Raw genomic sequence first — 13,766 nt, forward strand, 5'->3', positions numbered from 1 at the left:
GTACAGTAGCCAACTCAACAAAAAAAAGGTGGGAAAACAAGTTACAAGGATACACCTTACGGAGGGACCTTGATAGGCCAAAAGTATCTATCATATACTAGGATTGCACAAAATCTTATGCCATAAAATGCCTACCCCATAACAACTTCCAATTTAGAACACTTTAACAAAGGAAAACATCCCACAAAGTAGAGTGAATGCTCAATTCAGATTCTTGCATTAAGTAATCAGACAGTCTCTAAGGATTCTCGCCAAAATAAAATGAAGAGAAGATACAAACAAAGGATCTAAAGGAAAAATAAAATGACTGGTCAATATTTGAGAAAAAACTCCACTACTTCAGAAGAAAGTTGTCATTGAAAATATCACCCTGCCTTTCTTCTTTCAAATCTGTTGTACATCTAAAAACTAGGATATTTATAGATTAATCATAAAGTATTTGAAATTTTGAATTCCAAATCCAGTGGAAAGTAAACTGGGTATAAATTGCTTTCATATGGGTACTAACTGTAGATCTCACCTAGTTGTTCATAATAGTGCTAATTAACAGTACTAGTTAGAGCCTGGATTTTTTAAAATATTTTTTTCACCTCAATAGTACAGCCACTAAATTGAAACCATGTCCATACCCCTAAAGAGTATTTTTATTCCACTGTAAAGATTGAGCCCTGCGGTCAGTCTCTGATGATAATGTTATGAAAATCGTATTTCACTCGTAGGCGATAAAAATTCTTCTACATGTGGTCCAAGAGCTGTAAGGCATGAATGATGCTCAGATGCTGAAAATCTTCAGCTGAAGTGCCGCTTATTAACTTTCACAGTACCGGAGTGAGGGACTTTCCTCGGGAGATCCGAGGGCTTCAGATACAGGCTAGGTCCCAGTCATCCTTTCACATCAAATGAGTGACAGGAAGGAGGGGAAAAAAATTTCCTCTAAATTATGTCCTCTTTACAATAAAAACGTAAAAGCCACAATTCAGAATGCCTAATTTGGGAAATGTATTAAAATTATCCATAAAAGACCAGATTCCCATTCTACCGCAATAATCCGTCAGACTCATGTCTCCTAGTTTGAATGTAAACTCGTGTCCAGCGCGCTCTCTCCCATTTATCGACTGTAACCCTCACCAACTCCTCACAGCTACCCTCCTGCTCGCCGTTTATCCCACATAAAGTTTTATTCTGGAGAGGAAATCGACCTTGACTCAAACAGGTCTTTCTTTTTAAAGAAAAGTTTGTCTTTTTTTACCTCACACACAGTCCCGCTGCCGCCGCCATTACAGACCCTTCTCACGTGACCGGCGCCGATGATCACGTGATCGCTAACCGCCTTCACTTCGTGAGGCCAGTGTCATGTGATTATCCTTTCACCATGGCCGCCGCCTGGAAGGTGACCGGTGTGTGGTAAGAGGTATTTTTAAATGTTATATCGGGTGAGGCGATGTTAATTTTTGCCCTACTGATCGAGTATCAAAATAGGAATGTTCCTCTTATGATCATTGTCATATCGTGAGCAAATCTTGAATTCCAATTTACTCCAGCCAGCCCTCCCTCATTTCTGATCATTAAAATTGGAGTCTCGAAAGGTTCTGAGAGTGATAATATTTCTGAAATTATATAAATTATTCAATACCGTTATGTAAATTAAAATTGCAGTACAATATTAGTCATTCGGTGCCTCAATTAGCATTTTTTTGTTTGTTTGGATGTTTTCCAGTCGGTACATGTAATTCATTTGTTGATCCCTACTGTGTCTCTGGTGAGTTGCTGTCATCCATTTCTAATTCAATGCAAAACAATCCTTACAACATCTCTTAAAAATAAACAGATCTTTTGAATCATAGAGAGATATGGTACAGAAATGGGTGATTCGTCCTGCCGACTATCAATCACCCATTTATCATAATCCTACATTAATCCCATTTTTTAACTCCTCCCCCCCCCCCCACTCCAGATTCTACCACACCCCTACAAACCAGGGGAAATTTACAGTGGCAAGTTAACCTACCAAGCTGCATATCTTTGCGATGTGGAAGGAAACCAGAACACGCAGAGGAAACCCACGCAGTCACAGGGAGAATGTTCAAACTCCACACAGACAGCACCCGAGGTCAGGATTGAACCTGGCTGAATGGTGCTGTGAGGCAGTGGCTTTAGTACTTGCTCCACTCCTTGAATTGACATGTTGATATTTTCAGCAGTTTTAAACCTTAGGTATTATTAAGTCATTTGTTCAGGATTTCATTCATAAATTGCCAGACATTTTGGATGATGAAATAGTTTTGAAAACACACCCCATATTTTGAGAAAAAGAAACATGAATTTATTATTTCTTTTTATTAAGAACCAGGCCAAGAAATACACAGTCACCACAGCAAGTGATATCAGTTATTGTGTGCATGCTGGTCTGACATCACATATGTAATGTAAGCATGTCTTTGCACCCAAGGAAAAGAAATACAGGCAGTTCAATTTATATTTTATAATAGAATCTGAATCTTCTTTAGGAATGTATTTTTAATACCGCAGGAATTGTTGATCCTTTATTACATATCAAGTATTGACAGTTACTATGTTTAGTCACTTCAATATTTGGTTTTCAATGAACGACCAATTAACGTCCAAATTTGTTTCTTAAAAGCAAAGTTACAGCATTCTCCTGCATATTATCCAGAATGTTAACCTGCTATTGTGGCATCAAAGAGTTCCTCAGTTTCATTATTAACTTTTTAAAGGAGATTGGGCCTGGCTCAGTAACAGAACTATCACCTCTAAATTGGAAAGTTCAAGTCTGACTGCAGATATATAAATGAATTACCTAACTTTACTGATATAATCTTGAGGACTTTGTATTTCATAAGTATTATTAAGAAGACCTTACATGTCACCTCAGTAATAAACACCACAGGAGAAGACCACAGAGGTATCCTGGCTAATACTTACCCTTTAGCTAAATAATTAAGAGTGTCTTATTATAAGGTTATCTGATTTTGTGGGAGAGCTAGCTGTATATTGACAGAAATATAGTAATATTAGTAGTACAGAATGAACATAATGTTGAATTGGACAAAACTATTTCAAGTAGAGTTTCTGAATGTGTTGTCATTTAACTGAATATTAATTGGCACTCCATTCCATGTATTGTAATCAGATGACATATCCCAGCTATATTTCATTTCATTCTCTCTTATCACATAAATAGTGGAGTATTGAAAAAAATGGTTACCAGTTGCCAGATAAATATTAAAAACACTTAATGAGGGTATATGGATTTTACTGTCCTTGCAAATTTTTCAGACTATAAAAAATGAATTCTGCCCATTCCACTGTTAAATAATTTCCTTCATAGCATGATCCAGGAAGAATGCTGAAAATGCTTCATTGTTTGAAATCCTCACATTATTTATAGTTAATTCTGTTCATTGAGGAGAAATTTGAGTAAGAAATCCATGAGTATTGTCGTAACAACAGCGCTTTGAACTGAACTAAGTACACTGCTTATTGCCAGCTATCTCAGAATGAAATAAGCTGAATTAAAGATAAATAGCAGTCTCCAACTATTTTTTAAGAATGAATCTGGATTAATGATGCTGTTACTAAGATCCTTTGACATATTTGTCTTGTAATCTAACTGTAACTAATGTGGTCTGCGTTATAATCTCTGTTCCAGGTCTGTCATTGGGTTAGATCAATCCTGTTGCAAAATGTGGAAGAAAATCTGATCAGACAGAAAAGATATTTAACAGAATAATCTTTGTCAAATGGAATGGAATATCAAAGTTTCATGGATTCTAAGTAATTAAAACTTTTTTTGGTACTCTGTGTGTCAGAAGAGAAATCTGCAGCAATGTTGAAAAATCCTGTCTTTGTGGAGTCATTCATTGTTTTCATCATTGTGCTATCCGTCCACGCTGTAATCTGGAACAAGTTTTCCTGGTGTACTCTTGCCTTGGCCGTACAGGCTTATTACGTCCAGCACAAATGGGACCGGCTGCTGAAATCTGGCAATGCAGTTTTTCAATACAGACCGGTTTTTAGCAGTGGGCTCCTGCCAGCCAGTGTCGTTTTGCCTCTTCTAGGAATTGTCTTAAAGGAGAGGTGGGAAATGATTGGAAATGTGCACTTTGAGCGGTTTTGCATTGTGTGTTCAGCTGCAGGAATGGCCATTGCTCTATTTGTCTCATTACTGGCTTTAGGGCTCACAAAACCAATTCCAACTAACACCAGCATTGTGTACGGTTTCGCAGCCAGTGCCATAACGTACACATTTAAGCACTCTCTTTCTGTTTCCGAAGTCATTGAAATCCTGGAGGTGTTATTGATCTTTGTCTATCTTTCTCTCATTGTCCTTTATATTATGCCCAGAAGCTTCACCCCAGGAGAAGTGATGTTGTTCTTATCAGGATTAAGCATAGCGACTAACCAGCTCATCAAACGCTCTTTGACTTTTGGGGATAGTAGATGTGATCCTCTTGCATCATTCCTATTGGTGGCTGTGGTTGGAACAGCTCTTCTAGGGCTGATTTTCGCTATTTTGTACTGTTTCATGGACTCAGAGACGTGGGTTTCATCACTGATCTTCCATGTAATGGCAATTATTTTTGGCTTGGGAATCATAGTACCATGGTTCTACCGACTAACTAGGAGCGATCTTTTTGGTTGGCTTCTCAAGTTCCTCACTAACACAAGAACCAGGATCTACCTACTCAGCAGTTGGTTCACACTGGCACTTATTGCTACAGTCATTGTCTTTCATCAGAACCGTAAGCAATCATCTACATCTAAAGATTACAAAGCTTCCACTGTTGTAAGGAAAAGCTTTCATGTCATTATAGTGGCAACCTACATCCCAGGGCTCATCTACGATCGTCAGTTACTCTACGTTGCTGCTGTGTTTTGTTTTGCTGCATTTGTGGTGCTGGAATATATCAGGCATTTTAGGATTAAACCATTTGGTATGACATTGAAATCAATGCTGGCCCTGTTTCTTGATGAACGTGATAGTGGTCCCTTAATTTTAACACATATTTACTTGCTGTTAGGACTGACCCTGCCAGTATGGTTGTTCCCTGGAGTGTTTGTCCCCAAAAGTTCTTTTCCAGGGGAGGTTGCATTGGCTCCGTATGCTGGAGTCCTGGCTGTGGGGATTGGTGATGCCATGGCCTCTGTTTTTGGAAGCACAATGGGGGAAGTTAAGTGGCCTGGAACAAAGAAAACCTTTGAAGGAACGGCAACCTCTATCTTTGCCCAGATCATTTCTGTTGCTTTGATTCTGATCTTTGATAAAACAGTGAGCCTGAATGGCAGCTACACCTGGATTGTGGGATCTATTACTATTGTCTCTCTCTTGGAAGCTTACACTGATCAAATAGACAACCTTTTTTTGCCTTTGTATCTTTTTATCATGTTGATGGTGTGAAGGAGATTACTGGCTATACTGATTTTGCAGTTAATCTATTGTCTTTTCTGCTATCAGTATACTGCTGTTAAAATCAGAAAAAACTGTAATATTTTGTATCTAGCTGAACGAGCTTATTAATTTATTCTGAAGTCATCTCATCAAGTTAATAGCTGACTGATAAATTAACAGTGTAAATGGTAACAAAAATACAAAAGAAACTGTAAAGGCTTCCCCAATGATAAATTCACTTGTAAACAAGGAAGTTCCCTGGTGTATACCGAGCTAACTAGTCTCAATGTTGTCAAGGCAAACAGATTAATATAAATTAGCCAGGTTTCCTTTCCGCAACAGGTAGTGCAAATGAAGGAAGATTTTTATGTGTTGGGCATAGGTATCTCTTAGGTGGGTGAATGAAGAATCATACTCAAAACAGCACTTTGGTAATTAACCATATTGCCTTTCATATGTACCTCAACACTAGTCATTTTATTCAAGGAAAGAAAAAAATTGCTGAGTGGTATTTTGCAGTTTGATAAAAATGAAATATAAATAATGTGCTCCAACAACTGATGCAATATTGTTAATCTTTATTAGCCACAACCTTGTTTTTAATTATCCAAAGCATCGATTTGTTTAAAAAGACTGCAGCTACTGTGAAGCTCAGCTAATCTGGCAGTATCTGAAAAGTAGAAAATCTTTCCCCTTACTCCTCCATATTCCCTGCCCCACCACCCCCACAATATCAAATGAAGATGGGAGGGGAGAAATCATACAGTACTGGTTTTAAAAGAGAAAATTTTTCACTGAAGAGCAACATTTTAGTCATCCTGATGGGTCTCAAAATCTTGTTGAATATAAAATGATGTCTGAAAGCTAGTCATTGCACTTTCCAGTGTATTTAGTGAAGAGAAAACAGAGAACTATAAAAAAATTTAGTCTGACATTGGTAATAGGAAAAATGCAGCAATCTATTATCAAAGAAATGTTAAAAGGGCTTTTAGAAAACAGGATTGGCCAGAGTTAACTTAGATTTATGAAACAGAAATCATTTTTGACAAATCCATTTTAATTTTTATTTTGAGGTTGTAACTAGCATAATAAATAAGGGTGAACTAATTGATGTGGTGCATATAGACATTCATAAGGCCCTCAATAGGGTGCCACACAAGAGATTATTGAACAAAATGAAAGTGATGGTATGAGGGTAATTTACTGTTAAGGACTAAGAATTAGTTAATGGGCAAAAGACAAGGTAGGAATATCAGTTAATTTTTGAGTGGGGAGGATGTGGCTGGTGGAGCACCTTGGGGTTGGTGCTCGGGCCCCAGCTGTTTGCAGTGTCTATCAATGGTTTAGACAACGATACCAAATATCCACATTTGCTGACTACACAGAGCAGGATGGCAATATGGACAGAGAAGATGCAAAGGGGCTTTGCGGCTGCAGACAGATTGGGTCAGGACATGGCAAATTGAATATAGTGTGGAAAAATTTGAAGCCATCCACATTAGTAGAAAAGATAAAAAGGTGGAGTATTTTTAAATGGTGAGAGATTGAAAGGTATTGGTAATAAGAGGAACCTGATGTCCAGATACATTGAGCAGTTAGGAAGGCAAATGCAATGTTGGCTATTATTGCAAAAGGTTTTGTGTACAAGAGTAACACTGTCTTGCTCTATCGGGGCCCTGATGCAATTGAATCTGGAATAGTGCCTACATGTCTGGTTTCCCTACCTAATGAAGGATATACATGTGACAGAGGAAGTGCAGCAAAAGTTCACCAAACTATCTTGGGGTGGCAGGTTTTACATATGCAAAGAGGTTAAGCAGACTGGGCATATACACTTCCAGTAGAATGAGAGGTGATCTCTTTCAAACATACAAAATTCTGACTGGGGTGTCTAGAACCTGGGGTTGCATTTTCAAAATAAGGACTCACCCATTCAGGACAGAGATGAGAAGAAATTTCAACAGAGGGTACTAAACTTTTGGAATTCTCTACTCAAGAGAGCTGTGAAGGCTCAGCTGTTGATTATATTCAAGACATTGATAGATGTTTAGATACCAAGGGTATCAGCGAATGTAGGGGTCGTGCAGGAAAGTGGCATGGAGGTAAAAGATCAACCACAATCTTATTGAATGGCAGATGAGATACAGGGGACAAATAGTCGATTCTTGCTTCTATTTGTTATATATTGACGAACATTAGTTCTGATGTCTCTTAATGTTGCTGTGAACCAGAAGCTAGTGCTCCATTTGGTGTTTAGTATGTAATAGTGCAGAAACCTAACAACTTGTGTGCGACATTGTGTTTTCTGCTAAAATTGAGTACAAAAAAAAGAGCAAATTATAAATTGAATTTGAAAAAAGCAATGATCAAGCTTCTTCAGAGCTGGTGGGAGTGGGGGTGGAACTTAGCAGATAGAGGAGTTCCTTAACATTTCCTGTAAATGTTGGCCTACATTATGAAGAGGCCTCACTGTCAATTGCTGGCCATTTAGCGGCAATTGGCATTTAATCCTAAAATATACCCATGTTATCAAGCTCTTTGCTTTGGTGCCAATTTATATCTGAATATGCTGCTATCTTTGGTAGTTTTCCTGCATTAAAGGCCTACTTTGATACAAATTGTTGGCCCAGGGAGCAAAAAGAGTGGAAGTAAGAGATCTCTCTTATAAATGTGCACACCAACACAAAATATTGCATAAGGTTTACAGTCACTAAATAAGAAATTTATAACTTTCATTCATTCTGTGCAATTTTTGAAACTTTGTATTTCCTCATGCTGATTGGGCACAAAACACATTCTAAATGTCACCCAGTGCATGTTAATTCACCTCAAATTTTCTGATGTGATACCAGAGAAATCTTAATCTTTTAAATGGTTTTAAAAAAATAACTCAGCCTTATAATTCATGTTTAGACTTTTAATGAACATGATATGGGTGTGAAATATTGCTGAAGGTTAAATACGAGTTTCATGACTAGAAATGTACTTATTGACCTTATCTTCAAAATAAGTAATTTGACTTTGTTTTTAAAAATAAAACCCTTTTTCTATCGAGATTCAGGTAGTGAAATAAATTAGGGTTCCTGCTTCTAATTACTATCCCCAGTGATACCAGCTGGAAAATATTGGATTATAAAGCATCTGGTTAGTTTAAGTTTAGCTACCTATACACCAAAGGTAAAATAGTTTGCCGATGCTTGTATAAATGACCGCCTTTTCCCTCTATTAGATGGATATCAAATTGGTGAAGCAGGAAGAGTGACAGTCCAAAGAGAAGGGGCAGCATATCAAATACGTATATCCAAAGATTCATCAGCTTAAATGAAGAATTGTTCTCTCATCTTAATCCTAAATGGGCTACCCAATACCTTGAGATTGTGATCCTAGTTCTAAATTCTTCAACCTAGGGAAAATTCCTTCCATCTATGAATTTTGCTCATATTAATGAGGTGAACCCCTAATTTTTCTAAACTCTAAAGGGAAGCTCACCTACTTAATCTCCATGTGACAGACCCGCCATCCCAGGTACCAGTCTGGTGAATCTTCACTGTGCTCTCTTTATATCAAGTATATCCTTTCTTGGAAAGGGAGGCCCAAATTGTCCACAGTGCTCCAGGTACGTTCTCACAAAGGCTGACTATAATTGAAGAAAGATATCTATGTTGACTTTGTTAAATAATATTATGGTTTTCTAAGGGTCCTGATTTCACATCCATTATAAGAGATTCCAGTTAGTATTCCAGAATTGTATTTTGTTCCAAACAAGTTGAGCGTAATTCACAGGATGCGTCAAGGATACTTTATTGCATCAATTTGCAGGAATACCGATAAATTCAGCATTGTTTGAGAACATGGTTAGAGAGTGTATGAACTAAGATAAATATTTCCCCACAGTTAAATATTTTTCCTCCTTTTATTTGAATGATGTACTTTGCTGTGAAATGTTTGTTGGTTTGAAGAAATTTACTGAGCTCAAGATTCATGTACAACTGTTTATAATGGAATGAAATTAGGAAATGGAAGATTACACAGGTCTACAATGCATGTCTTGTAAAATAAATCTAGAATGAATGCAATTACTCAATAGTTACTTTGTTAATATTTAACGTGATGAACAAAAGACAATTTCCAGAACAAATTACTGTGAATGCTGTAAATCTGAAGTGAAAATAAATGTGTTACATTTATAACAGAGTTAATGTTTCAGGTCAATGACTTTTCTTCAGAAATGGGAAAAGTGTAGCGGTTGCTACCGCGGAATAAAACAAGACTCTACTCGGACGATTGCCAAACAGAACTGGTTTATTTTCCCGCCTTGCGCGGGCCCTTTAAGGGAGAATGTTCCCGCCCAAAACAACCAGCAATGACGTAAGTCCTACGTCATCAGGACTTTTCCGCACGCGGGTTCTCCCCGTCGCTCGGAAAGACGAGGCCCGCCGCCATCTTGGGCCTCGTCGCTCCGACGCCGCGCGACCCGACTGCCGAGCCAGTTCACCCGACTAGACGGTGAGTCGCCACACAACCCCCCCCAGAACCGGCGATACAGTCCCCAAGGTCCGTGGGCTGTGCCAGCTGCCACTTAGGGGGGCGGCCTCTGCGTTGCGGCGTGGCAACCTCGACAGGCTGTTGCAGATCCAAATGGGCCGGTTTGAGGCGGTCCGCCGTGAAAACCTGTTCCCTGCCTCCAATGTCCAAAATAAAAATGGATCAGTTATTCCGTATGACTCGGAACGGTCCCTCATATGGTCGTTGCAATGGCGCCCGAGGTGTGCCCCTGCGAACGAAAACAAACTTACAGTCCCATAGTTCCTTGGGCTGGCAGGATGGGGCTTGACCGTGCCGTGAGGTGGGAATCGGGGCCAAGGCACCAAGCTTCTCGCGCAGTCTTTGTAGGACTGCTGGGGGTTGTTCCCCTTGGTCCCGAAGGGCAGGTATGAAATCCCCGGGGACAACTAGTGGCGCCCCGTATACAAGCTCAGCTGACGAAGTGCGGAGGTCTTCTTTGGGGGCAGTGCGTATGCCGAGCAGGACCCAAGGCAGCTCGTCAACCCAGCCGATTTCAGATGGCGGTGAAAACGTTCCACCAACCCGTTTGATTGAGGATGGTAGGCCGTGGTGGTGTGCAGCTGCGTCCCTAGCAGGTTCGCTAATGCAGCCCAGAGACTGGAAGTGAATTGGGTGCCTCTGTCTGAAGTGATGTGGGCCGGAACGCCAAAACGTGAGACCCAAGTTGTGAGCAGCGCCCGGGCGCAGGAATCAGTTGTGATGTCAGTCAGGGGGGTTGCCTCAGGCCACCTCGTGAACCGGTCCACGATGGTAAGGAAGTACCGGGCTCCTCTTGAAACCGGCAGAGGGCCCACGAGGTCGACGTGTATGTGGTCGAACCTCCTACGGGTAGGCTCGAACTGCTGTGGTGGGACCTTGGTGTGTCGCTGGATTTTTGACATCTGGCAGTGCGGACAAGTCCTGGCCCACTCACTGACCTGTTTGCGCAGGCCATGCCAGACAAACTTGCTGGCGACCAGTCGGACAGTAGATCTGATGGACGGGTGCGCCAACCCACGTACCGAGTCAAAAACGCGTCTCCGCTAGGCTGCAGGGACTATAGGGCGGGGCTGACCAGTCGCAACGTCACAAAGTAGGGTCCGCTGACCTGGACCAACCAAGAAATCTCGGAGCTGCAGACCCGAGACTGCGGTTCTGTAGCTGGGCAATTCGTCGTCGGCTTGCTGTGCGTCAGCTAGGGCCGTGTAGTCGACACCCAAGGATAGGTTGTGGATGGTTGGTCTGGAAAGTGCATCAGCAACGACATTATCCTTTCCGGAGACATGTTGGATGTCAGTTGTGAACTTGGAAATGTAGGATAAATGTCTCTGCTGACGAGCTGACCAGGGATCGGAGACTTTGGAGAAGGCAAAGGACAGAGGCTTATGATCGGTGAAAGCGGTGAAAGGCCTGCCTTCTAGAAAGTATCGGAAATGCCGGACCACCAGATACAGCGCTAGAAGTTCCCGATCAAAAGCGCTGTACTTCAGTTCGGGCGGTCTAAGGTGCTTGCTGAAAAATGCCAAGGGTTGCCAGCGGCCTTCGAGTAGCTGTTCCAGTACCCCACCCACCGCGGTGTTGGACGCGTCTACCGTGAGGGCAGTCGGGACGTCAGTCCTGGGGTGTACCAGCATCATGGCGTCTGCCAGGGCGTCTTTGGCCTTAACGAAAGCAGCCGCAGCCTCGTCAGTCCGGGTGATGTCCTTGCCCTTACCAGCCAGCAGCGAGAACAGAGGGCGCGTGATACGGGCTGCTGCAGGGATGAAACGATGGTAAAAGTTGACCATCCCAAGGAATTCCTGTAGGCCTTTGACTGTGTCGGGGCGGGCAAAATGGCGGATAGCATCCACCTTGGCGGGTAGGGGTGTTGCCCCATCGCTGGTGATTTTGTGGCCGAGGAAATCGATAGAGTCAAGTCCGAATTGGCACTTGGACGGGTTGATCGTGAGGCCAAAATCGCGGAGGCGGGAGTACAGCTGGCGGAGGTGGGAAAGGTGTTCCTGGCGGTTACGGCTGGCGATCAGTATGTCGTCCAAGTAAATGAACACGAAGTCCAGGTCTCGGCCTACCGCATCCATCAGCCGCTGGAAGGTCTGCGCGGCGTTCTTAAGGCCGAACGGCATCCGAAGGAATTCGAACAGGCCGAATGGGGTGATAATCACAGTTTTGGGGACGTCATCCGGATGGACCGGGATTTGGTGGTATCCCCTAACGAGGTCCACTTTGGAAAAGATGAGGGCCTCGTGTAAGTTCGCTGCGAAGTCCTGGATGTGAGGGATGGGATAGCGGTCCGGGGTGGTGGCGTCATTCAGCCTGCAGTAGTCGCCGCAGGACCTCCACCCTCCGGTGGCTTTGGGGACCATGTGCAGGGGGGAGGCCCAGGGGCTGTCTGACCTGCGAACAATCCCCAGCTCCTCCATGTGACGGAACTCTTCCTTTGCCAGGCGGAGCTTGTCTGGAGGTAATCGTCGTGCTCGGGCATGAAGAGGTGGCCCTGTGGTAATGATGTGGTGTCGTACCCCGTGTGTGGGCCTAGAATTTGTAAACGAAGGTGCCAAAATCGATGGGAATTCGGCTAGGAGCTTGGCGAAATCGTCACCAGAAAGGGAAATGGAGTCCAGGCACGGGGCTGGTGGGCTGATTTCTCCCGGGGATAGGTCCGGAGAGTGCTAGAGTGGACTAACCGCTTCCTTCGCAGGTCGACTAACAGGTTGTGGGCCCGAAGGAAATCGGCTCCTAGGAGTGGTCGGGCGACGGTGGCAAGGGTAAAGGTCCAGGTAAAACGGCTGCCGCCAAAGTGTAATTGAAGCGTATGGGTGCCGAAAGACCGTATCGTTGTACCGTTGGCGGCATTGAGTAGAGGACCTGGTGGCCTGTCACGAGTGTCGCGGCCTGTCGGGGGCAAAATACTGACCTCCGCTCCAGTATCAACGAGGAAACGCCGTCCAGATGTCTTGTCCTCAACGAAGAGGAGGCTCTGTCGGCGGCCAGCCGCCGTAGCCATCAGCAGCGGCTGGCCCTGGCGTTTCCCTGAAACTTGCAGGGTGGGCGGCATCGACGGGCCTCCGCACCCCACCTCTGATGGTAGAAGCACAGCTGGTCACCCGTGTCGTCGTCTGCGTTCCTGGGGCATGGCTGCTCGGTTGCTGGGGCCGGGCGAGGCGGGCGTTGGGCTCGTGGCCTGGTGATTTGGCTGACGGACAAACCGCTCTCGCGCTTGGCCCTCCACAGGACAGCTGCCCGGGTGGCCACCTCACGGGGGTTGCTGAAGTCGGTGTCAGCTAACAACAAGTGGATGTCATCGGGGAGCTGTTCGAGGAAGGCCTGTTCGAACATCAGGCATGGCTTGTGTCCCTCGGCCAATGCCAGCATCTCATTCATTAGGGCGGATGGGGATCTGTCCCCCAGGCCATCCAGATGAAGCAGGCGGGCGGCGCGCTCACGACGGGAGAGGCCGAAGGTCCGGATCAAAAGGTCTTTGAAAGCCGGGTACTTATCTTCCTCCGGAGGCGACTGGATGAAGTCTCCAACCTGGGCGGCTGTCTCCTGGTCCGGAAAGCTAACCACATGGTAGTACTTCGTGGAGTCGGAGGTGATCTGCCGAAGGTGGAATTGCGCTTCGGCCTGGTCAAACCAGACGCTGGGCCGAAGTGTCCAAAAGGTGGGCAGCTTGAGGGCCACTGCGTTGGCTGCTGCGCTGTCGTCCATTTTGCGGGTCCAAAAGCCGTTTGGACCGTCGGGGTCACCAATGTAGCGGTTGCTACCGCGGAATAAAACAAGACTCTACTCGGAGGATTGCCAAACAGAACTG

General features: G+C 43.7%; 2 protein-coding genes across 2 annotated transcripts in view; one reads left to right on the forward strand and one right to left on the reverse strand.

Moving 5' to 3' along the window:
* The window catches only part of nup188 (nucleoporin 188), an 83,059-nt gene extending 81,759 nt beyond the window's left edge, over nt 1–1,300 (reverse strand). The window contains exon 1 of the mRNA XM_052037238.1: nt 1,250–1,300. Coding sequence (XP_051893198.1) covers nt 1,250–1,278 — 29 coding nt within the window. The 5' untranslated portion in view covers nt 1,279–1,300. The remainder of the gene's footprint in view (nt 1–1,249) is intronic.
* A 78-nt stretch (nt 1,301–1,378) lies between these two features.
* On the forward strand, nt 1,379–9,573 carry dolk (dolichol kinase). Its single transcript, XM_052036896.1, has 2 exons — nt 1,379–1,404; nt 3,671–9,573. Exon 2 carries the CDS (start codon nt 3,848–3,850, stop codon nt 5,417–5,419), a length of 1,572 nt encoding a protein of 523 aa, XP_051892856.1. The 5' UTR covers nt 1,379–1,404; nt 3,671–3,847; the 3' UTR covers nt 5,420–9,573.
* The last annotated feature ends 4,193 nt before the right edge of the window (nt 9,574–13,766 follow it).

This window comes from Pristis pectinata, chromosome 23 (genome assembly GCF_009764475.1).
Source record: "Pristis pectinata isolate sPriPec2 chromosome 23, sPriPec2.1.pri, whole genome shotgun sequence".
Lineage (NCBI taxonomy): Eukaryota > Metazoa > Chordata > Chondrichthyes > Rhinopristiformes > Pristidae > Pristis > Pristis pectinata.